The sequence below is a fragment of the Lepidochelys kempii genome, chromosome 3, assembly GCF_965140265.1.
Source record: "Lepidochelys kempii isolate rLepKem1 chromosome 3, rLepKem1.hap2, whole genome shotgun sequence".
NCBI lineage: Eukaryota > Metazoa > Chordata > Testudines > Cheloniidae > Lepidochelys > Lepidochelys kempii.
Window position 1 is genome coordinate 109,729,934 of NC_133258.1, and position 26,686 is coordinate 109,756,619.

General features: G+C 39.2%; 1 protein-coding gene across 10 annotated transcripts in view; it reads left to right on the plus strand.

Moving 5' to 3' along the window:
* The window catches only part of UTRN (utrophin), a 587,482-nt gene that overhangs the window by 424,008 nt on the left and 136,788 nt on the right, over nucleotides 1–26,686 (plus strand). For all 10 annotated transcript variants that reach the window (XM_073337527.1, XM_073337525.1, XM_073337526.1 and 7 more), the window contains 4 exons: nucleotides 3,885–4,014; nucleotides 20,230–20,498; nucleotides 22,719–22,865; nucleotides 24,303–24,381. In XM_073337527.1, coding sequence (XP_073193628.1) covers nucleotides 3,885–4,014; nucleotides 20,230–20,498; nucleotides 22,719–22,865; nucleotides 24,303–24,381 — 625 coding nt within the window. The remainder of the gene's footprint in view (nucleotides 1–3,884; nucleotides 4,015–20,229; nucleotides 20,499–22,718; nucleotides 22,866–24,302; nucleotides 24,382–26,686) is intronic.

The following is a 26,686-nucleotide window of genomic DNA, read 5'->3' on the forward strand; positions in this document are numbered from 1 at the left end:
TCAAAGCTTAGCTTGAATTTCTGCACAGATTCCACATGGACTCCTTTCTCTGAACACTTTTGAAAAATTCAGGGGTTGAAAAATCCTATGGAAACCCTTACATGAAAAACTTCATTAATTTGGAGTTAACATTGAAGGAATCTCTCACTTCAGAGGGTAAAAAACCAAACCAACCCACAAACATTTTAAAATAAATGTATTTTTTGCACAAAAAATATTATCCTAGAAATTTTAAAGCTAAAGTTCTATTTTAATGATACACAAACAACAAACTTTCAGAAGTAGAGACTTGCATCCAAGGCTCACCCAAGGAAACTTATGCATATGCCAGTGATACTGACCTCCTGCCTTACTTCCTTATCTAGAATCAGTTCCTGCATACAGAGTGCTTTCAGGACTGGTCTCTTACTTGGTAATGTGTAGATGATTCCTAAGAGGTTTATTGTAATCTGTTCTGTGTTTAATTTAAATATTGAAGTGGACTGACTTGATATGTAGGGCTTAAATAGTTGCAGTTCATCACTTGCCTAAGTCAGGAGGCTGGGTTTTGCATGCATTATAATGAGACTAAAGGATGCATCTGAAGAAGGATAAGGAGAGTCGGTATGGAATTTTATGGAGAGTATTTTTGATGCATAAGGGTTGGTGTGAGAGTGCACCAGAGGTGTTTGAGGCAGAAGCAGCATGGTGGGGAGTGAAGTCTGGGAAAGCTAATGGAACATTGTCAGTGGTAAACAAGAGGTTAAGTTACACAATCAGTTAACTGGAGCTGGGCAAAGCTGTGAATGTCCATAAGGGTAAATATACAAAGCTTTGATGCAGAGCTGGGGGGGTGGTGGGGGGTGAGCAGAGAGATTCAAAGAGCAGGTTGACATGGTCCGAGCAACAAGCCAAGAAGATGATTATAGCAGCAGAATTTTGAATGGACTTGGGAAGAGTAAGTTTTTAGGCATCAATACATGAGAGTTTTGATGGAATGGCCAGAAGGAGGACTGAATCCTAGACAGGTCATGTAAGAAGCAGCTATGAGATTTCTGTCTGGATGTATGTCTCTAGAGCTAGGGCTGACTCAATGTTGGGATCCAGATTATAACCCTGAGTGACTGAGAAGAAGATATTATTATCTATGGTGATGAAGCAAGGGGAAGAGGAGCGACCAAGAGGTCATGTTTGGCCATGTTGAGTTTAAGTTGATGGCTGGACATCAATCCACAAAGAGATTTCAGAAAGATGGGTAGAGATGTGGGTTTGCATGGAGGAAAGCAGGTCTGGAATGGAGAGAGAGATTTGAGAGTCATCAGCAAAAAGATGACTGGTAAAGTTGTGCAAGTAAATAAGATTGTCTAGTGATGTGTGATATATAGGAGAAAAGAAAGGACAGAGCCCTGTGTGACCCACACCAAAAGTTGGAAAGAAGAAAAGGATGACCACTAACTGTATTGCTGAAGATACAATTAGGCAGGAGGAGGAAGAGGAGAAACCGGAAAGGCTGATTAACAAAGGTAGATGGATTACAGGCTCTGTAAGTTGACCGTGAAGAGGTCATTAGTGACTGACAAGAACAATTTCAGTGGAGTGTGGAAGACAGAATCCAGGGCAGGGGGTGGGAATGGGATAGAACTGGAGGAAAGGAATTCCAGACAGCAGCTGGTGACATACAAGTTTTATATTTTAGCTTTGTGCTCTATATTGAAATGTTATGGGCCGGTTAGTTTAAAAACTATTGAGAAATTATCTGACTTTGTACTAGTTGTCATGTGATCTTATTTACCCACATTGATTTTTTTATTCTAGTTATGTAGAGTCTAATTGACTAGGTGGTGATAAAAGAAATACTGTATTTATAAAAGGTTTCAGAGTAGCAGCCGTGTTAGTCTGTATCCGCAAAAAGCAAAGGAGTACTTGTGGCACCTTAAGGTGCCACAAGTACTCCTTTTCTTTTTGTACTATAAAAGACTCTTTTAATTTAGTGTGTGTGTGTGTGTGTGTGTGTTTCATGTTTCATGAAGTTAAGTGCTTAGTGGAACTGTTTTGATGTACTACGAATATCTAATAACAATGGAAGGGCTGTGAAATGAGTACAGTACCATTCCCCTCTGCCTCACGACTGCTAAAATGTGCATGTAGTCTTTGTGTGCAAGTAAGGAATTAGAAAGTAAGGTGAGCAGAAAATCAGTGAAAGATTATCTGGCTTGAATTGTCTTTCAGACTTTTAAAATAACGTATCCAGCATACTGTACTATCTCTAATGAAAATGCCCTCTAAACGGAGGGGTAGAGTTTTAAATCAGGAAAAGCTGGTCAGTAAGGCTTATTTAAAATTAGGGATCTGATGCACAAATATATGCATTCTTGTCTTCACTCATATGAATAGACCTGTTGGGGTCAAGCCCTTGGTGTTGAGAATGCTGTGCTTTCGACACCTCCTAATGTCAAATGTGCAGGAGAATTTCAGTATGATGTGCTATACCCTGTGTTGGTTCTGAGGAATGGCCATGTGTGTTCTCAAAGGAAAAACTGTTATTTTCACGTGTTCATTGCTGTGAAGAAAATTTGGGGAGAGAATAGGGAGGAGGATTAAGATTAGAATTTAGTTGCAAAACAGAATGGAGGTTAAAATCGAGCTTTTTAAGCCCTGATTCTACAATCAGATCCGTGCAGCAGACCGTTGTGTCCATATAGAGTCCCATTGGGTCTTCCCATATGTAGATCCAGTTGCATAATTGAGGCCTTAGTGTGTGTCACCCCATATGTAAATATCTGGAAAAAAGATAGTAAGACATTTTCCTGCTTTCTGCTCTTATCCTTCCACTCGGAACTCGTTTTTATAGGGGAAAAAGATGTGTGTTCTGTTGTACAGTCCCTGGAGTACTATGCTGTTTCTTGTGGGCAGTGGGGAGTGACTGGCCTTTTTCAGTGAAAGTAACATTTATTTTTAATTAGAGATGTAAAAAATTATATTTAAAAGCAGAAAACCATAATACATAGCATTAAAGGTATGCTATTGTGTATTTACAGTAGTAGTAACATGCAAATGTTTCATGAAAAATTATTTATATCTGAGAAGGATCATTTTAAAAGATTGTATGGAGCTAAATGTTTTTCAGAAGAGAATATTGGAACGCACTGCTCATAAACACAAGACTTCAAAGGAGGAAGGTTAAATTCACACACACAGCCCTTTACAAATGAAAGAACAAAAGCACTATAGAATAAAGTTTGTTGAGATTCATTTACATTTGCATGAAAAACCTCTCAAAGAAAAATTGCAATTGCCTTGGCGTAACAGGCTGAAAATATTTTACGCTAATTGGAGACTGTCTTTTCATAATATGTTCTCTTTGGTTGAGTTTTGATTCTGTGTAGTTTAATTTGTTCCTGCCTCTTAATTTTCATATTTTTTAACGTAACATATTGTGAAGTATTTAAAATACTTCTGCAGTTCTCATTACCAGTTGTGAAATTATCTGCTTGTGTTCCATTGAATGTATTTTTTTTTTCACTCTGGCTAACAACAACAAAAAGTCAGAGCAGTCTATTATATCCTATGAATCCTTCAGATAGTAATGAAGGCTTCGAAGTGTGTTTTTGTGTAAGTTCAAGTATAATAATTTCCTTTTGGTGAATATTTTAAACTCATCATCATCATCATTTTTCTTGTATTCACATATTTAACTTAGTTCTGCAAAAACCTCTGCAGTCTAAATTCATTTTCTTCCCATCTCTCTTTTGCAAAATTAAATTTTTGTCTTGCAACATGAATTAAATGTTGACTATTAGTCACTCACTACACAGGTCAGAGGGATGAAAATGGAGCAGTTGCTACATTGCCTGTTGTACAAAACATTAAGTTACAAATGCAACTCTCATTTTCCCTTCCATAAGGCACTGAGGCGTGAACTGAAGGATAAAGAGCAAACCATTCTGAATGCCATAGACCAGGCACGAGTTTTCCTTGCCGACCAACCAATCGAGGGCCCTGAAGAACCAAGGAAAAACCTGCACTCAAAAACGGGTCAGTTACTGTTTTCTTCATATTTGGAACATGTAAAATGAATGTTGCAACATCAAACCACTTTTTAGGTCCCCAGTATACATTTTATAGCTCATTATTTATGTAGCCTTCTAGAATTTCTAAAGCAATTGGGCATTTCACATCCTACAAATTGATCAAGTATAACCCTCATTGCTTTGTAAATATCCAGTGTTCAATGATGGAAGGAGGAAATGTACAAATAAATCACAGAAGGCTATATTTTATATCAAAAACATTTTGAGGAGGCACATCTGGAATTTTTTGCCTTTCATTATAAACTCAAAATATGGATAACATCAGTGCAATTTTGTATATTCTTGCTTCAATATCAAAGCTATGCACCTGAAATATGATTGTGAAGAATATTGGAACATAAGCCATTAAAATCTGCATATATTACTCTTTGTAAAATATTAACCAAAATAGATTCTGGAATTGCCTGATGAAATATGAAACACATCTGTTCTAGATCAGTTGTCTTTCATCTCTAGGTGGTAATTAAGCTATTTGAATGTTTAACTCTTTAATGACTGCAAGAGTTGACTCATATTTAGCTATTTTCAGGAACCAGAGAAAAAGTAGTAAGTCTATTCATAATTGTTCAAAAGAAAAAAAAAATGTAATAATTGTATAAGTACATAGTACATACAGTAAGTACACCTCTACCCTGATATAACGCGGGTTCTCATACAACGCAATAAAGCTCCAACATGCTGTTCTGAACAGCATGTTAAGGGTGTCAGGCCGGGGCCGAGGGGTTGGATAAGGGGCAGAGGGTCTCGGAGGCGGTCAGGGGCTCTTCCCCCCCCCCACCAGGGTCTGGGAGGCAGGAGCTGTGGGGGGGCACTTTTGGGGGACCCGCAGTCCCAGAGTGACCTGGGAGATTAGCGGGGCGCCAGGAGCAGCCCACTTAGCTTCCCTCGCCCCAGCCCCAGCCGTGTCACTCGGGGAGGGGGGCTTGGAGGAAGGGATCCCCCCCTGCACTCACCGGCAGTGGCGGAAGTGGAGCAGCTCGGTTCCAGACCGCTCCACTCCACCAGCTCCTAGCCACGGTGCTCCGTTTCCCGCCGCAGGTGAGTGCGGGACCTTTCCCCAACCCCCCAGTGACACGGCTGGGGTCAGGACAAGGAAAGCAAAGCGGGCTGGGGCTGCGTCACTCCACTTCCTGTCACCAGTGACTGCAGAGGACGTCCTTTCCCCAACCTCCCCGCACTCACCGGTGGCGGGAAGCGGAGCGCCATGGCTGGGAGCTGGCGGAGTGGAGCGGGCTGGTGTCACGTTTCTCCGCTTCCTGCAGCTGCCGGTGAGTGCCTGTCAGGGGGCGATATAATGCGGTCTCACCTATAATGCGGTGAGATTTTTTGTCTCCTGAGGACTGCGTTATATCGGTGTAGAAGTGTATCATATATCTGTGGAGTGAATTCATAATTGTATCTCTTCTGTTATCATGAAATCTTACTGCTGAAAATTGCATTGTAATTGTACTAGAAAAAAACTAGTAATCTGCAGAAATCTGAATTACCATGCAAATGCATATCATTCAGTACTCTATATAATTTGCAAAGTCATTATATGATTATTTCTGGCCTGTGTTAATATTCATTCTCCTGATTTCATACATCCTGTAGAGCCTTCCTAGACGACTTTTCAACTTAATGTTAATTAAAAATAACTAATGTTATAGCAATCTGACTTTACTTTTGTGTAATTTTCTACCACAAAGAGTTTTTTCTTTTCCTCATTTCTGATTCCCTTCTTTGGCTTTGCGTTGCATAGTTTGAATACCTCCTGGTTAAAACAAATGAACCTTTTTTTCGTTGACTAATACTTACTTCTTGGTTGTTATATTAGATCTTATCTCCTGCTATTTTGAAAAATCAGGAGTATGTTATGCAAAATTTGGTAGTTTTGCATCTTATTTGATATGTTGCATATATAATAAATGTGCTGTTTGGCCAACATTGCATGAAGTGTCATGAAGATGAAAATAATATATTCCGATTTTAGCTTTGCTCATTCAGCCAGTCATGAGCTCAACAAATTTTATAACTTACATCTCAAAATGTGTAAAAGTACCCAAATCAATCTGTGCCAAATCATAACACACCACTAGTGCCAGGTGTTTTTTATTCAGCAGTAATTGTCAGGACTTGATTTTTGTAAGCTGGTCAGTGTTGAATGAAAACACGAGAGTGATCTTTAGATGATGATACACATGTTAAATTCTCACAGTACAATATTATGAAAACATAGTATCTTGTAATATTCAAAAGGTAGTGGGGACAGACTAGGAGGTTGGCTGACCATAGTAAACTGCCAAATGATAATTGGCAGGCTGGTGGTCTGAGAGTGTTTTATGAATATCTCCTGTCCACATATCATATTGCAAAAACAGTACCTTGCTGTACGTAGATTCATAGAGTTTGAGCCCAGAAAGAGACCATTGCATCGTCTAGTTTGACCTCCTGTATGTCATAGACAATTCAGTTCTCCCAGGTACCCCTGTATGGAGACCAATAACTTGTGTTTGGCTGCAGTGTATCTTCCAGAAAGGCACCCAGTCTTGATATGAAGACATCAAGAGATGGAGAATCTACCATTTCCCTTGGGAGTTTGTTCCCGTGGTTAATCAGCCCTTAAATTTCTGCCCTATTTCTAATTTGAATTTGTCTGGCTTCAGTTTCCAGACACAGGTTTTTGTTATGCCTTTTTCCACTTTATTAAAGACGCAAATAATCCCATTGATTAAAGTACTATTCTACAGGAGTAGGTGTGGCAGAATCTTGCCTTTAGATCATAGTTTTCAGTGTGCAGTGACTTTCTTTCAGTCTATCAAGCACAATGATATCCAGAAGTAGATTAAAGCCTCTAGGCACTACTCTTATATAGATAATAACAAAATAAGAGTTAGGGTTTTCATCTTTCTTAATGAGAACATGTCTGGTAACCCGCTTCTTGCACTGGGGGCAACACCAGGTGTTTCAGAGTAAGGAGAAAAAAAATCCTCTTCCCCAAAACACACAATTCTAATGCATCATAGCCAATTGTGCAAGGATATACCTGGGATAAATACCCTTATGGTCTGGGTAATATGTGCATGTAGTGAAATGAGAGTTCCAGAATAATGCAAAATGATGACCAACTAATTCCAATATGAGACCAATTCAGTGTCTTCAGTAAACAGTAAAGTACTTGGTAATCTCACTGATCTCTCTCTACATCTGAAAATACACAATAACTACTCAATTAACAAAATTACTATATTTCAAGAATGTGTCATAGATGTTGATGGTATTTTTAAATAGATCCTGTCAGATTTTTTTCCTTTCAGACATTGTCTTTGAAGCGTTCTCTGTTACTCTTTTATGAAAGGCACTTTACAAAGATACATTGAATTATACTATAATTTAGTTTTTGTATTAGATTATTTAGCCTGATATTAGCTAATTTATGCTCAGACTTATGTAAAATGTAATTTCTGTGTAGGCAGGTATTAAGTATTCAACAGTATCTTAGGGCTTGTCTGCAATGGAACATTCAGGCCAGTTAATCTGAATCAACTAAAGGTGAGAATTTAAAGCATGTTAGTTAAACCACATTAATCCCATGTGGACACTTTTGAAGTAAATTAAGATAATCTGAATTAAGGGCAATTTCATTCTGTATGAATATCTCCACAAAAGGATTTAATGAGGTTTAACTAATGCAATATAAATTCATACCCTTATAGATCCAAATTGACTTTCCTCTGTTCCTGTGTAGATAGGACCTCAGATTGCAATATAATAAGGGTGTATGGAACATATGGAAAGGTGATGAGGAAATGCATGTGGAATAATAAGATGAGTAACTTGTGAGGCTTGCGGCTTAGATGAGGACTGAACCTGCACAAGACTGAGGTTATGCTAGTGGACTGGAGAAATTGGTGGAGAAGATCCCTGCTCCCTAGTTGGAAAAGTTTCCTTTTCATTATTACTCAGATGCACAGCCTGTTGGTTCCAGAACTAGTTCTGAGCATTCGGTATAGTGTGAGTGGTCAATACTGTTTCTTATTTCTGACACTCAACAAAAGGTTTGTGTCCACTCATTTACATGTGGATCTCGCCACAGGATCCACACCTTTTTCAGCACAAGATTTGATTACGACAGGGCACTTTATTTGGGACTGTACTTTAAAACCACTCTGAAACTTGCTGCCTGATAGTATGCAGGGTGCCTGTTTTAGAAATATCCTTTATAGAAACCACCTCAACACCAGTGCTCCAACTTCTTTCCTGTTTCCTATTTATTTCCAGATCCAATTTAAGGTTTTTCATATACAACCTTCAGCGGATTGGGTTCTAGTTACTTCAGTGACTGCCTCTATTCTTTTGTGATACTACGATAGTTGAAATTGTCCAAGGCTCGTGGTCTAATACCCTGGGGGTTAAGTGCAAGGAGAACGGAAATGGTGCATTCTCTGCGCTGGGTCCTCAATTGAAAAATTCACTTCCCTTTTCAGTTCACGAGAGCCTGATTCTGTTAACCTTACAGCCACTTAGCGAGGCCTGTTTGCTCCTCTACACTTTCTGTGGAAGGGACGGAATACATTGTTTGAAGGTGTTGGACAAAATTTGGAGGTGAGCCCACACAAATCAGTGTGGGGTTTGCTCAAAGAAAAGATACTTTAAAAAGTCCCTAAACAATTACATCAATTCTTTGTTGTCGGGTGATACATTGTAAGAACAGTACAATACCTGCTCATGCATTACAAGATACCTTATATTAACTCCATTGCTGTATTACATGTAATAAGATCTTGTTATATGTCCTACGATAACAAGTACATTCACTTAGGTTATGATATTAGCTCTGATGCTGTTCCCTTTTAGCGTGTTGGCCTTATGTTGCAACCGTGCAGTAACTGGCCCTTCTGAACACTGAACCTCCATAATCCAGGAAGTTTTAATTTTTTGAGTTCTTTCTTATCCCATCTGTTTTTTCTTCTGATTTCATCTTCATCTCCCCAGGGATCACATCATCACAAAAGAACAAGCCTGTTTCTTGCTTTTGAACTTCTAGTTTCTAAATACAGTAGACTGATAAACCAGCTGCTAGATTTTATAAATCAACAAGATAAGGGCACTGTGAAAATGTTTATATTTTTAGCTTTGTTGTCACTTGTCCATGATATATAGTAAGAAAATTTAGAGGAGTATAATTAACTGCTGGCAGACATTTAGATCAAGAACATAACTCCAATTAGTTTCTCAGATCCAAGAATTATTAGTGAAGTTACAGCCCATGAAAAACACAGAAAAACAGAATGTTAATTTCTTTCCTTGGGCTTCTTAACCACAGATCAACCATATGATCTTCTTGATATGGTAAGCATTCCTGTCCTTAAAATTCAGTTTATGAAGTGTACTATAAAATAAAGTGCTGACAGATCAGGATGATACAGTGAAATTGCGAACATTTCCAGAAGTCTTCAGTCATATCAATGTGCATTGCTAGTGTAGAAAGCTAGTGAAAATGATCAAATCCCCACTTAGTGAGCAATTATTTGGTAGCAAAGGTTATTTTGATGGACACATCACTTTAAATTAATTTAATGTTCACCATCTGTTCTACCTTTAAATTAGAAATGCAAAAATATACCACAGTTGCATCAGAACAATATCATATATCAGTAAATTACATGCATATACTTTAGTTATTCTAGCAGGCATCTGGCATGTGTTCATGTTTCATATATAAATGAAGGGGAACCGCTTTTTTTCTTTTCCTGCTGCCCAATGCAGTGAGATAAATTCCCTGATATAATATTTTTATCCATAGCAAGGAAAAATACAATAAAGGACTTAAGCAAAGTTTTAAAACTTATCATTTTGTCTGATGGGTGGGAATTGAACTGCTGCCTGAAACACCGATTTCTGCCAAAGTACCAGTGCAGCTAGTAACCATACACCTACCAAGATACTGAACCAGCTGGTTGTTAGAAGGCCTGAAAAGCCACTCCCTTCAACCCCAGGTGGTTTACTGTATAAGGGCGTGAGGATGTGCTGAAGAGCTTAAGAATAAGGCACGCACATGCCATTGAAAGTCAATGGAGCATATGCTTTTAAGTCCCTTAGGCTCTTTTGAAAATCTCTCCCTATATTACAATTTCTGGTCTCACCCATCTTTGTCTTTTCTGAAAGCTTCTGTGGAAGAGTGGAGACGTACTAAGGTTACAACTTTATAACTACCAAAGATGTAATGCCTGACTGACTGAGCGGAGGAGGGATATTTAGCCAGGCGTATAGGTCACCAGTTTAAGTTCAGTCTATAGTGGTAAAGTCCAAATTTTTTTACTATATGTTGGCTCTTTGGTGTTCTAGGTGAAGTCGTCTCAAACTCACTAGTGGACAGGTGTGTGACAGATAAACAAGCACAAGAAGTGGCCAGGGATGTAAACACCCTCTTTCCCTATCCAGAGGTGGCATTGGAATCCTGCACATGGCCAAAGAGGAGATTTTTAAAACCGAATTTTGGGCAGCTGGAGTAGGGGAAGTGAGATTTGAACCTGAGGATATAATGGTTATTTTTAGTGTTGTAATATGACAGCAAATAGACCAATTTGTTTACCAGGTGGACCCCAGAATGTTTCCAGAGCAGTATTGATTCCTATAATGTGTACACTGTGCCATGGATACACTAGGAGATTGTAGGGGCAAGGTTGCGAAAATTGGCGAGGAGCTAAGTGGTGGACTGAGTACGTGACTGGACATAAGTGGAGGATGCAGGCAGTTTCGATGAACTTTGTCCGACAGACCCTGCCAAAAGATATTGTAGCATAGCTCAGCATATTTTTGCCTGTAAACAAGTTAGTTTATGTAATAAGCATAAATCATACATATAGAATGTAACCAGCTGTTGACCCCATGTGACTCCAAGATAAGCACGGAGAATATAGCGCTGCAGAGGGCTCCCCCCCGGCGGAGTCCTCCCTGGTCAGCTGTCCTGAATGGCCAAAGTCCCCTGCAGCCCCTCCACGTGTCCTAGGGGCTCCCCGTGCAGATTGGAGCGTAAGTTCTTCCTTCCTTCCTTCAATAAAGCGTAGTTTACTATTCTTAGTCCTGAGTGTCCTCCTTTTGCTGGTATCTCCCCCCCCAGCCCTCTCAGGCACAGATATGTTACCCAAAAATCCTACCAATGCCATCAACAGCACCAACGGGAATTTTAAGATATGTTTGTACTGCAGTTAGAAACCCACGGCTCACCTGTGCCAGCTGACTTGGCCTCATGAGCCTCGGGCTAAGTGGCTCTTTAATCGCGGCGTAGACACTTGGGCTCAGGCTGCAGACCAAGCTCTGAGACTCTCCCATCTCACAGGGCCCTAAAACCCAGGCTCCAGCCCGAGTCTGAATATCTACACCACAATTAAACAGCCCCTTAGCCCAAGTCCACCTGGCCCAGGCCAGTTGCAGGCATTTAACTGCAGTGTAGATATACTTTTAGTGATCAGGGTTAATTGACACATGCTTGTAAAGACTCCAGAAGTCACCAGAGCTGTGTCAGTACTAGGTCTCCCACCGGTGCTGCTAATAGTGCAGCCGATTAACAGGCTGATTGATGAGAAGGCTTGTGATCATATGTTTTTTATTTTAGTCACCTTTTAACATACCAGTGAGGTGTCTTTAGGGGATGGACAGCTGTCTCTTCCATCATCCTCCGGGAACTGCCAGGCCTGGCCTCTGTGCCACTAAAATTATAGATGGTCTTTGGTGGAGGAACATTAGGCCCTCACACCATTCACCCCCAGTGCATCAGGAAGCAGAACCACATCCTGGGCTGCCTAGAATCACCACCACAGCAGAGGGGTGCTTCTGTCTTGCCTCTTTTCTCCAGATGAATGTCTTGTTCACCGGGGACTGCAGAAAGCAAGGGGTGGCTTAGAGATGCTACCCCAGCTCTGTGCCATCCAAGCTTTCCTCTTACACAGTGGGGAGTCATCGGGACAGGGGAGCAGTTAAAGCTGGCTTTTCAGCTACTCTGCACTGATGAGAGAGTTGGGCCTTACACTTCCATGAAGTTGCTTCCATTTTGCAAAAATATTGTGGCCTGATTTGAAGTCACAACGCTTTTGCAAAATTGAAGCAATTTTTGGTTAAAAAAAAAAAAAAAGTTGAGTACCTTGTACTGGTCACTTGTGTACGTGCTCTCACATGCTCTCTCCTCTGTATCACAGGACCCCTCTTGGCCTACTGGGGAGAGGTGGAACACCTGTCAAAGTCTGTGACCAAAGGAATGCTGCAGAGCACCTGAAGTGCTGTTTCTCTGTAGGGGCGAAGCACTCTGCCTTTCCGGTACTTCCACTGTGCTTGGGAGCCAAGAGACTGGCCCATGAAATTAATCACTTACTAGGTTGGCCCATATGTTTTTAAATTTAAATAATTTTACAGTGCAAAGAATAAAAAGGATAAATAGCTATATTTTTTCTGACTTTCCCTTTTAAAAATAGAAAAGGTTAGGAATAAGCGTTAATATACTTTTCTGACAAGCTCAAAAAATAGTTCTGCTGTGTGAGTTTTCAGCTTAATCTGTAGTAGAGAAGTCTGCTTTTTCCTGTCATAGTAGTTCTCTTTCAGATTTACCTGTTGGTATGTTAATGCAATGGCTGCTGAAGAAGGAAAGCTCTGTGTGGCTTGAAAGCTTGTCTCCTGCACCAACAGAATTTGGTCCAATAAAAGATATCACCTCACCCACTTTCTCTTTCATAGATTCATAGATTCATAGATATTTAGGTCAGAAGGGACCATTATGATCATCTAGTCTGACCTCCTGCACAACGCAGGCCACAGAATTTCACCCACCACTCCTAAAAAAGACCTCACACCTATATCTGTGCTATTGAAGTCCTCAAATTGTAGTTTGAAGACCTCAAGGAGCAGAGAATCCTCCAGCAAGTAGACCTCAAGGAGCAGAGAATCCTCCAGCAAGTAGGCCTCCTTTCACAGGCCCTGCGACCGACATGGCTTCAACTACACTGCATTTAATATTCAGGGGACGCATGTAGTACTAGCATCCCTCTTCTTTCCCTTTATTGATGACTTTATACTGTTCTTCCCAGAAATACCCACAATATACGAATTCACTCTTCAGATATTCAGTGTTCTTTGCTCCTAGTAATTCATTCATCTCCAGGTTGAAAAAAATTTGTCTTTTATCCTGCAGCCATTTTCCTCATTCTTTATCATTTTTTAATTTTCTTTGATTTCAAGAACTTTCAGTGCTAATCAGAGAAAAACCAAAGGGTTAAGATGAAAATGATCAACTATCTTCACCCCCCCCCCCAACTATATGCACAGTAGATATATGAATTATGAGAAACTAGTGGCATGCCATGTTATCCCTGCGTGGATGGCTGCTTTGAATTTGCCTAATTGCTACATTTTGTAGTACCCAGTTGCTTCTTATTATCTAAACTTCTTGTTCCTGTAGTACTTTTTGTTATAAGCAAGTTTTCTGCCAGGGTTATTAGAAGCTTGAAGAATATTTTTCATTGGAGTGATGCTAGACATAATTATGTGATGACAATACTGTTGGATTCTTCCGATTATGAACTTGACAGTATCCCATTATGCCTGTTCAAATGCTCTGAAAGTGCTATAATGATGACAGTGTCATTTGCACCCATCACTTTCTGCTGCAAAGACCCACTGAACCGTGGAAGAGAGAACATGTTCTGTATAATTGGGGGAATGGACATTAAATCGGCTCCAGTTCTTCTATGCTGTTTAAAGAGCATAGTAAAGGTAAGGGAAAATAAATTTAATGATTGCTAAGCAGAGAGAGAGAAACCACTAGCTCCTGTCAGGCCCTAAAATGATCACTTTTTCTATTGATTGAGAAATGAAGAAGAATAAGTGCTCAAAAAACCAAGAACTGGTAGAACTAGGAGCAGCTTAACTTCTCTAAAATAAATTTGTAAACAAGCAACATACTGTTCATACATAATATTTTCCTTTTTACATATTGTCCACTCCTTGAAACCTGTTTGCTTGCCTTAATTCTCAAAATAAGTGTTCTAAGGCTCAGTTTCAGAAGTTCACATCCCATTGCAGTTTACCTCCGCTAGACATTTAGAAAAACGTTTGCTATTTTCATCACTTTGTGACAAAAGACGCTTATTGAAATGAAGCAGTTGCAACCAGAGCAGTGGATTTCTTTTTTCTCTTCCCTGATTCCAAGGTCCGTTAATATTTTTCCTCTCTGGTAACCAGATGGTCTGATGATTATAGAGCTTTTTTTACTTTCTGAGCAGCTGCTGAAGTGGAGATAATGTAATAAGAACCATCAAAAAGAGACTGATCAATCAAAAGACAAAAAAAGTAATAAAGAGTGTATGGTGTTTTTGTCACAACATAAAGGAGTTTTGTATCCCTGTGCCAACTTGTTTAATGATGGACTGATGAAAAGATTTCCTAACCCCAGGAAAATTGTCACTGTTAAATCATCTTTTATGAAATCAGGTCTACAGTTCTAGACTATGGAACCAAAGTCACTGCAAATGTATTCTCTGCTTTAAAAAATAAGAGGTTTCTTGTTAACATTTTGGGCTATGACAATGGCAAATATAGTTATGCAAGATGAATTCGTCTCTTAAGTGAATAGAAGTTAAATGATTTTATACCTCATAAAACTAATTATCTGGCTTTATTTCCATAGTAAATGTCTTTGTAAAGCAAGTTGATAAGCACCCCCAAGGGTTTTCTAAAGTTAAATAAAACAGTCTCAACACATTAATACAACAGGTATTTTTTCAAATAAAATGCAATAGTCATGTTTGCACAGTGACAGTGAATTAACAAATAACTTTCACATGCCTTTCAACAGCATCAGGATAATGTTTCTATTTTTATTTCTGTTCAGTTCTGATTCTTACACCTGTCACCGTGGTTTCTAGGTGCCTTCCACACAGTAAGGGATGTGACTAACATCTGTCACGTGTGCTTCTGTTTGGTTTTAGCTAGCAGGACAAACCAAGTAAAAGAATCTTCCTTCTTCTCTTCCCCAACATTTGCCATCACCACCATCTTCTCAGGGTCACCTTATTAGTGTTTTTCCCCCCTTCAGTGTAGAATACTTTTCTGATTTCTGTACCCAATACTGTCATCAAGTGCTGTCATACTTGCTTTCGAATCAGGTTGGAGAATGAGGCCTTTCTTGAGCCTACTGTCAATACCGATCAGCCAACAGCTCTCAGAGAGATTTCCCATTCTTCCAGAGTTGAGGCCAGTTAGCTGGTGGCTTGAGTAGTTCAAATTGTCACTAGCCACCTGACCAAGATAATTAAGTCCCTATATCTCATCACCATTTTATGCAGAGATGTCAGATTATCTCTTATTTAGTTGTTAAATCCTCCAAAGAGGATCATTATCTTTTATCATAAACAATTCTTAGTTTTTAACAGTGTTCAATTTTCTAAATAAAACCTGCAAGTTGTTATACTGTACAGAAAAGTAACTAATTGCAAGTGCATTATTCCAAAAAACCAAATGGAAAGTATTTATTACATTTTGTTTTTTTATCACAGCATCAGTATATTTGGTACACAAGAAATTATTTTTAAATCGTCCCGGGACTTTACGATCAGTAAATTGACTTGTTGTCACTGGATTTTAGTCAATTCAGATTATTTTAGAAAAGCTCATGGCAGTTGTAAACTCTTAACATGAATAATTCCCAAATGAATTAAAATGAAAACTCCCTTGCTATCTATCCCCAAGTATTCAAACCCTCTGTTATTGCCCTGTCTATATAATTTATTACTTTAATAGTTGATTCTGTCTAAAAGCTTTTAGATGACCGTTCTCTCCCCTTTGCAGAAATCTGTTGCAAAGGCTTGGGTAAAAAGTTCATCTGAAAACTGAGTTTAATGTATAAGGTAAACTGTGTTGCAAAACCCTGTGGTGGAGTTGTTCAGGTGGCAGGGTAGAGTCTGAGATTTGCACGTTAACTATAGGAAATAAAATTGTAACAAACAAACAAATCTAGAACAACATTGAATCTCTGCCTCTCATATTTCCCCAGTGGTTCTTAACATCCCTAGTCAGAATTCTTCTCAAAGCATCTCTTGGATGATTTCCTCCATTCTTCTCCTCTCAATGTCACAAATAGTGGGTCTTCGTCATGCCTAGGTTACCAGTTCCCGGTGCCCGGGACTCTACATAGCCTGTTGACTAATCACATCTACCTGTGCAGCCCCAGCTTTCTGTCACAAGTGTCCCTGGAAGTCTGCTCCATAAAATCCTTGATATCTCCAAGCATGGTCAGCATCTGGCTCAGTTATGGCTCTGCAGGCTAAAATGTACACAGATGGAAGTTTTCCTTAATAGTTCGTGGCAGTCTGGGAATTGCTTGGAATATTTCCCTGAAACATCTAGTAAGATTGGGTGTACAAAACTTCTTTCTGCCTTTTCTCAGACTTTCTTCAAAATAGTTTTACATTTTTAAGAGCTTTTTTCCCCAGTTCTAGAACTCAAATAATGCTCTGAAACTGACAATCATAGAAACCAAGGCCAGAAAGGACTACTGTGATCATCTAGTTTGACCTCCTGTATAGTACACTCCATAGAATTTACCCCAAATTCCTAGGATATATCTAATCTTGTTTTAAAAATGGTCAATGATGGAGAATCCACCACCACCCTTGGTAAATTGATCTAATGGTTAATTAGCCTCTGTGACATACCCAGGGTACAATCTAGGCTAGTGAGTAGCTGTCTCATCCCTTCCCTTCAGCCTGCAGTGCTTTGCTGCTGTTGTCTCCACTCCTGGACTGCTCGCAAACAGCCTCCAGCATATAAGTCACTCCCAGTTATGTCTCTGTGCATTTGCAACCTGCCAATCACACTCAAACTTTTACCAACCTGAATTATACTGCAGGGTGACTCCAGCACACTCCCAGTCCCAGATTTCCCCCCAGAAATGTATGTCTTGTACTTCCCAGCTCATATAAAGTCCATCATTTTATTAATTGAAATGATGTGCACAAATCCTGTTATCCTAAATCGAGTTTGTCAAACACACTGGTTTAGATAAAAACAATAAAACAAATTTATTAACTACAAAGTAATAGATTTTAAGCAAATACAGTAATGAGGCATAAAAGTCAGAAATAGTTACAAGAAAAATAAATTTAAAACACAACTAGTGTCTAACTTTGCACTAAATTTAATGTAGTTTAAGTTTTTCTCACCACAAGTTCTCAACATTATTACTAGCCAAACTTCTTAGGCCAGGACCCATAGGATTGGCCATACTGGGTCAGACCAATGGTCTGTTTAGCCCAGTATCCTGTTTGCCGACAGTGGCCAGTGCCAGGTGCTTCAGAGGGAATGAACAAAACGGGCAATCATCAAGTGATCCATCCAGTACCTGAGTAAAGGCAGCACCCTCGCTCTGCTGCAGTGAATAGAGAGAACAGAGGAGGAGGAGGAGGAGCTCTTGTGGTGTCTCCTTTTTTATAGTCCTCTCTCTCCTTTGAGAGTTATTTCCAGATGAGATTCAGGAGACAAAAAGTCTGCTTGGACAGGAACCCAATGCTGTTTCTCTGCTAAAATGCAAATTCTCACCCATGCCCCCTTTCCTGCCAAAGAATGACCATTTAGCAGGTAATGGCCCATTGACCTTGTTTAGACTTGGCTGAGGCATCAGTTTGCCCTTTGTCTCAGAGGAACTGGTTTGGCCATTCCCCAGACTTGGAAAATGTTTAAGTAACACTGCACAGTGAAATCTTATAACTTTACATCTAACGTTCTCACACATAATTTACCAAGATAATAATGGTCAGCAAATTATAGTTTTCAAATGATACCCCACAAGGCATACTTTGTACAAAAATTATCACAGTAGTGTTCAAGGGATGAATACAGGGGTATAGTCTATAACACTCTTACTGTTAAGAATTTACGTCTTATTTCCAGTCTACCTATTAGCCTCTGGTTCCACTGTTGTGCATGTTCTGTTGAATTTTTTTTTAGTTCCCTTTCTTTGTTTACATAGTCAGCAATAAAATTTCTTGCAAGCTGTTTTGCAGTTTCCAACAAGGCTTTGTCATGGCATTTTGTTCAAAAAAAATCATAGGAAAACAGGGGTTTTCAGAAAACTTCAAGTACTTCTGCCTTCAGCTGTTGTCAAATAGATGCTGATGGTATTTCCATTCTTGTGTGTACCAAAAGAAAGAAAGGCAGGGGCTCACAATAAATAAACACGTTTTTCAAACTTCACACAATGGGCTAATAGCAATTCTGTTTTAAATCTAAACCAGGTCCTTCCATCCACTCTTACCCCTAGTTAAGGATGTCTGCTTTTCTTAGCTAAAATATGAGTAGTACGGACTTGAATATTTTTACAAGTTTCTTTTGTGTTAATTATCCCCAGCAAGGTTGCAAGTGTTAGAGACCAGGGGGTAACAAACTGATTAGTATTCACCTTCATTAGAGGCATATTAATAGCATATATTTTTGCCATCACAATAATATACTTTTGACTATAACATTTGGTCCTCCAAAGAAGGAAAAACCTGTTCCCTTTGTTTCTTTTTTACAGCTGCCTGACTGATAAGCCAAGTCAGTTATAAAGATATTTTTAATGGCTACCCACCACTAGATGGAAGGTTATTTGACTCATTTGATCTCTTTCAATAAAAATGCTGCTTTCATTTTTTTCATTAATGTCCTCCTTATATTTCTAGACAACATTCACCTTTAATGGTTAAAACTGCATAAATGAAATGTTCCTAAAATGCTGCTGCTTTTCTGTACAAAGGCATGAGTGTAATAACATTTAGCTTATTTTTAGGTGCATGTAACATTGTGTGTGTGTGTGTGTGTTTTGGTTTATGCACCATAATTTTCTTCTGCTGTTCCAAGTATTTATGTGCCTGCAGAAATTGTGTGTTTGTGGAGGAGGGTCCACACACACACAGGAAAGAGGAGTCCTCTGGGAGTTACTTTTTGTTTCAGTCACTGTGACAGCAGCATTCCCTCAGATGAAAGAGGCTGGATGAAGCTGTTACCAGAGCTCATTGAGGCCACTCTGAGTGCCAGCCAAAAGGTCTTGCTTGAGTGTGAAATGGAGATTTGCCTTCTCTTTACAAGCTGAGTGCATTCTCGGTCCCTGTTCTAGAAAATGAGAGCCATTGCTCAGTCCCAAGTTTGGAACTCCTGTATGTCCACACATCATGCTGCTAGTAGACCACTTATCAGGCTCCCACCAATTGTTTATAAGAAGGAAGAGATCCGGCATATGCATACTTAACACATACTGTCAGAGTGTGAAACTTTAGACAGTGTGTTTGTAAGTTACAGTAATGTCAAATAATACTATGCATGCTCAGGTCTTGACTCTGAGTGGGATTTAAACAAAAACTTCCAGACATAATCAGTTTCATCATCCATTTTATCTTCTTAAGACTAAGGCACCCATCCTTGCCATATTTATCCTACCTTCAGCTTTGTTTGCTGAGTTATAACAGGTCTCCATTGACATAAATGGGATTTTTCTGGGGATCCTGGGTGCAGTTTTCAAAGCTGCTTAGAGGATTTAGACATAAAGCATTGAAATTAATGAGGAATGTGCATCAAAATCTCAACTCTGTCATTTTGGTTAGGAATCCTGGTTTTGTTTTTGGTTTTGTTGTGCAGCTCTAGCTTTGCAGTACTCCATTTATATGACTGTTTAAGTGGGGCATTAACATTAAAATCACTGTTGCAGAGCTGCGGAAATATTTAAGGTGTGAAACTGAGAAAACGTGATTCACTTTAACAGAGAGTTAAGAGAGAAAAAAGATTTGGGTTGGGGCAGAGGTTCATGAACTGGGAAAGTGAGGTGGCACACCTTGCAGATTCCAGAGGTACCACAAACACCAATAGCCAGTCCTAGGCTCTTGCTTTTTGTAATGCATGGAAATGAGGATGAATTTCTTCGCAATTATCCTAGCCATGTTGTTCTTTAAGAATAAAGTTTGTTTTTCATTTTATTTTATTGGACTTTACTTGTTGAGTTATTTAAAGAAAAATCTGCTGGATTATGATGAGCTCTGAATTGGCTGGACGTCTTATTGAATGTGCTCCTTGTACAGAATTAAATCTGTTCAACCAAAAATGAACAGCAGCTTTAAAAAAAAAAAAAATCCTAAACCCTGAAACTACCTTTTCACTGCAGAGTTGACTCCTGAGGAGAAAGCACAGAGAATTGCCAAAGCTGTGCGCAAGCAGTCTTCAGAGGTGAAAGAGAAATGGGAGAGCCTGAATGCCAGTGCCAACAATTGGCAGAAGCTAGTGGACAAAGCATCAGAGAAACTAAAAGACTTGCAGTGTGCCATGGACGACCTGGATGCTGACTTGAAAGAGGCTGAGAATGTGCGAAATGGCTGGAAATCAGTAGGAGATTTACTGATTGACTCATTGCAGGAACACATTGAGAAAACTACAGTAAGCATGAAATTCTATGTGAATATAACAACTGTTTTTAGCAGGGTAGAGAGCCCCAGAGCCAGAACCTTTCCCTACTGTAGGGAAAGGCTCCAGCAGTAAGGAAAGGCTCTGGCAGTGGGTCGGCAGCAGGGAAACACTCTAACAGTTCCTCACAGCTAAAGCCCTTCCTTGCTGCCTCCCCTCTGCCACAGCCTTTCCTCACCGCAGTGAAAGGCTCTAGTATCAGGGAGCTGCCTCCCCCACCAGAGCCTTTCACTGCCACATGTGGCTACGTGCTGCCGTGTGAACATAGGCTGCTTTTCACTAGGTAAGCATACCCGGCATGCCGCCTACAGTATGGACAAGGCCTTATAATTAAGTTTGCTCGAGGGCATTTCCTATAACACAATTATTAAACTTCAAGGAAATTGCGAATTAAGGCAACAGCTATAATTGTCACTAACTTCATTTCATATTCCGTAGTACCGAAATTATGTCATACCTAGAAACACTCAGACTCCTTAGCTTCACAACAAAATCTTTCAGTTCCAACATATAGCACGCACAATACACAGTGATCAAAGCCATGCTCAAATGCACAGGTTTACTTCTGACCTTAGCATGTAAAGTTACTCATGAAAGGATCAACCATCTTAGCATGTAAACATTTGCAAAAAGATTCCATCTTTATATGTATTGCAAATAATTATGTGCATGTATGGTACTATGTAAGTAGTATATCTGACTGCTTCACTTTACTGGTGTTCATACATACATGACTAGGGCTTTACATCTCCGTCCTCTGAAGTTTTGCTCAGACTTTCAGGTTCAATGGAACCTAGAAATTTTGAGTCAAACACAGTCAAAGCTGATTTATATCCAGACTGCAGTTGATTTAAGAAGAGTAATGCATACATTCCTCCCCCTTTTCCATTTTCATATAGATAGTAAACCAAGCTCTCGCATGCTGCAGGGAATAGCTCTTTGTTCTTGTGTTAAGAAACAGTGTGTCATATCTTGATGTCATTCCTGCAAAGGAGGGTAAAGCAAAGTCTATTAAATTTTCATTGTTATGGAAATCAGAAAGATCTGCTAGAGTTGTGGAGGACTGTAGGCAGCCCACAAACCAAAATTTCCCCTCTTGCTGTGAATGGGACTGATTAGGCATAGTTTCAGGGAAGGTAGGGAATAACTGGATTGTCCAAAAAACCTTTCTCTTTTTCTAGTTGTTATTGGCTTGTTCAGTGACATTTAGTCAAGCTCTTCACAACATCAAACAATTACTTTTACCTGCTCACAGCAAGAAAGACATTTAGTGCATATTTTCAACCATAACTAAAACTTTTTACTTTTTAATGTTATATTTAGTTTAGTTTGATTCAGAAAACCTTTCTTCTTCTTTTTAATCATAATTGTTTTAACTGTACAGTCAGAATCCCATAAAGTATTCTATTCTTTTTCCTTGGAAGATGCACTGCCTCTTGTTTGCTAATTCAGTAATGAGGTATTTGAATAAAGATTTTGCCAGCAGCTTTTGATCAGGGAACAATAGTCAGGCTTATTCAATAGATTTGGTTTAAGAATCTTTTATGTGAACGAGTATTACTAAGGTTTCAGAGTAGCAGCTGTGTTAGTCTGTATTCACAAAAAGAAAAGGAGTACTTGTGGCACCTTAGAGATTAACAAATTTATTAGAGCATAAGCTTTCGTGAGCTACAGCTCACTTCATGAATGTGAAGTGAAGCCGAAGAAGTGAACTGTAGCTCACGAAAGCTTATGCTCTAATAAATTTATTAGTCTCTAAGGTGCCACAAGTACTCCTTTTCTTTTTAGTATTACTAAAACTCACTGAAGAATATTGCAGTATTGAATGAAATCTACTCTTGTTCAGAATGACCGCACAAGCCCTATGCACTCCCAAAAACTTATTTAAGGCCTATTTTGATGGCTTAAGTGGGATGTAAGTAGGCTTTATATGGGCCCTGTGTACTGGAGTGGATTTAAAGTGAAATAATACAACTGGGAAGAATCCTTTACAGTCAGACTATTTAAGTAAATAGACTTTCCTCCAGAGAGAGTGCTGATTATCTCCTCTGCATGCTCTTGTTGAGCATAGCCACCTTATACTGCCGTGTCAGTGTCAACCAAATGTAACTTGTTTTTTCTTTGGCATGCAAGCTTTTATTCTGTTCTGTAAGATGGTGGTCAAGCCAAGTGTGTTTTTTTTTTTCCTATCAGGCTTTCAGAGAAGAGATTGCACCAATCAACTTGAAAGTTAAAACAGTGAATGATTTATCTAGTCAGCTGTCTCCACTTGACCTTCATCCATCTTTAAAGATGTCTCGCCAGCTGGATGACCTGAATATGCGCTGGAAACTTTTGCAGGTATGCCCTCCTCCTTTCCCTGAAGGGGGAAGTGCTTCAGCAGTACTCTTCTTTTTCTCTTACAAAACAAATTATTACTATTTTTCCCTTATTGCTCTCTTGACTCTGTTTCCATAGTGGCAAATAGCAATGAAAGGAGCTGTCTTTCCTTCACTGTCTTGACTGATAGCCTCCCTTTTCTGCTCTCTCAGCAGTTCACTCACTGAAGGGACTGCATTATTCTTCAGAGACTACATCTTATTTTTGTTTCATCTGTGTGTTAGCAATATTTGTACCAATTTGTAAGCACTGAAATAACTCCATAAATCATAGTTATTGAAACTTTTGAAAGTTGGCACATATATTTCTGCTGTGTTGCCATCTGTGTAAAAGTGTTTTGTTTTTTTAAATGTCCAGTTTCCATAGGGAATTTTTCATGAATAATGTGAACACTGATAGGTCTGGGACCATGGGGTGGGGGAAAGGAAGTGAAGGTTTAGGATAACAAAACATGCTTGGGGGGTCTGGAGTGAATTCATACGGCTTATATTTCACTGGTGCTTCAGTGGTCTAGGACTGGTAAGGCAGAACCTGTGTATCTATTCAGTTCATTTACAGTTTTATGCTGAATGAAATAATGAGGATTCTTTATTTATCAGTTTACCAATCTTTTAACCCACTCCCTTTGAACCACTATCTTTTATGGTATTTTTATTGTCAATCCACTTCTGTTAATTTTGATTTCCCCAAATCTCAGACTGTCTCCTGCCACATAAAGAAGGAATTGGGGAAATCAAAATGTTTTGAAAGAGGGAAAAAATATGTCTCCTTTATCTTTATCTTTGTTGCTGGGAACCTGCAGAGTTTGGATGTAAGCTCCTGGGCTAGTAGGCTCAAAACAAGCTGTCCTGGGAGGCAAAGTTATTAACATTTCTGAAGCATCCCTCCTTGTCTCTTAAAATGTAATTTGGTGTTGGAATGATTTTCTGCCTTAAAGAGAATTAGCTAAACAGCCAAGCCCCTGCTGCATATGCTTAGTGAAGTTTAATTAGTAAACCAGAAGGAAGTCTGGCCATCCTGTCAGCCAGTGAAGAAGCATGCTCCAGAATGGTCCCATCTTGTAAAGGCAGCTGTAAGATTGATACGATCAAAGTGAGGCCTGCTGACTACAGATAGTTGGACAAGAGAAATGGGGAGAAATAAAACAGAAATTTTAATGGACAACTTTAGTCACCATGAAACTTCTGTTGTTCGTTATTGATCTGCATTGCTTACACAAGTGCAACGTTACCTTGCTTTTAAAAAGAAAAACAGTGGATGTAAATGAACTGAGAATAAATAAATCTGGAAGACACATGAAATTTATTTGGAATTGAATGCAAACCAATGTTTTTATTGTGACTCCTCCTTTATGAAATAAATAAGAAACCTTGTTATTTTTTGTTTGTTTGTGTATAGGTATCTGTAGAGGATCGCCTTAAACTGCTACAGGAAGCACACCAGGATTTTGGCCCTACATCTCAACATTTTCTCTCCAGTAGGTGCTAATAATTAATTGATAAATTTGAGACAGTAGTTTTCACTCCAGTCACCCCTCTCACAATGATACCCTTCACTGACCCGTAACATCGGGAAGTTTATCTTCCTTGTAGTTAACTACTCCGTTCTTTCAGATGGGTCGATTCCCTCTTCCTCCTCATTCTTCAGCTTTCTATACTGTTCCATCCTCATGGATCACCTAGGTGTCTCCATGCACAATGGTTCTACTCCTACCTATCTAACCACTCATTCTTTGTTTGCAGGTTTTGCTGCTTTTCTCCACCAAGCATCTATTTTTTATATAGAGAGAGTGTGATATATGTCAGTTCTTGTCCTTTTGCCCTCTGATATCCATATTCTTTTCATTCAAATTATCTTTACCTCTAACCTTAGCTACCAAACTGATACAAGACACGAGCTGGTCAAACTTCTTCAAAAAACAAAACAAAACAAAAAACCCATACTAATCAAAAGTTTCATTGTATGACATGCTCTGTCTTTTCAGAATTTCAAATGAGGCGAAAAGTCTAACAATTTCCTTCTTCTTTGGAGAGACAATTTTATTTATTTATTCCCATGTACTGAGTTATTAGAAATATAGATCTGGAACCCCCAAGTATTTATGGGATTTTCAGATTCATGGCCAACATTTGCTCCATTATGGAAACATAATGGAACTGTGGAATAAAGATCCATGTTTGGTTTCTGAATCTTTCTCTCACCCACCAGCACCCCCGAAGTTCAAGTATGTTTAGATATAAGGTGTTAATTCAGGCCTGTCTCTAGTTTTTAGATGAACACTGCCATAATAATCATAGCTCTTTGTCATGTATTCTGTTCAGGTGCTTTGAGATGGGCAGATAGTGTCATATAAATGACTTAATTCTTATATTCCACTTTTGATTCCATAGATCTCAATGTATTGTATGCTGATACGTGACATAATGCTAGGAGCATCTTGTCAGCTGACAAGCCAAATACCCTAAAATAATTTCAAAAGCCCTAGATACCTATTGTCCCCTTTTCAGGAAATGTAACAGCCATATTCTCATTTCAAACCCACAAGTGCATTTGAAATAAAGAGCCTGGTGAAAGAGGTGCAGTGTCATACATTTAATTCAAAAATACAGGTCACACATAGGACAAAGATTTTTAGAGCAATTCCTCCAAAATGGGACCTATTTGCAGACCAGCTGGTACCTCTAAGTCCTGCCAGTTACTTCAACAGTGACCCTGAGAACAGAGCCACTTAACACCTTTTTTGCACAAATTAGTAAATAAAATACCTCAATAGTACCAGGGAATGCCTGGGAAACTGGAGGACTCTGTTTAGTCTTAGAATTAGTACAGCTAAAGAAGCATCCTCAAGCTGCCTTACCAGCATGCCTCAGCTTTGTTCTTGAGGAATGTCCCTTTTGGGGATTGGCAGTCAATCCTGAAACACTAGTCACTCCTGTTCTACAAAGGACAACCTGACACAGAGGAGAGCTTGAAGCAATCTCAGTAGGTTGCCCCAACCCATGCTCCAGCTCTTTCCTGATCTATTTCTGTCATCCCACCAACATTTTATGAGAGGGAAGACATCTGCAATCTAATTGCATCCTTTCTCAACTTGGAATCCTTGGGCTCCTTACAGCTTACCCTCATGTTGGCCAAGTTTAGCCATCCCTAATGTAGATGAGTATAAAATAATCCATAATTCCCTAAAAGAAACCCATGGTACTATCTCAAAGCTTTCAGAAATACTAGCTTGATTTTTTGCTCATTTTAATTTATTTTACAGGTCCACAGTTCCAGAACTCTATAGTTCATCTTTTGTATTCTTAGAAGAATAGATTAATGTCAATCAGTTGTTATCTGCATATGCTCTGTGACTCAGCCTGCTGTACTTTTCAACCAAAGCCTTCAGCCACCCTCTTCAATGCCTCCCTCAACTGCATCCAACCTTTTACTAATATCTGCAATATTCGTACTGGGGCCCAGAATCAATAATTACTCTGTTCATCTTCCACCCATAAATAATGATTTAAAAAAAATTCATCTTTGCACAGGTTCATGCAGCACAGAAAATGGACAATGTTTCTATTGAGTATGGTTCTAAATAAGAATGGTATCACTTGATCCACAGGAATTAGAGATAAATCTATTATTATATTATCAAGACTCTCTGCCTGCCAGTGCAGAATATCTGCAGTCACTCATAACTAATAAGTCAAATCTGAGCAAAACTCAGAGAGGGCTAATCTTCTCAGTTAGCTAACATCATTCAAATAATAGTACCGCAGAAATCAATGGCAATCACT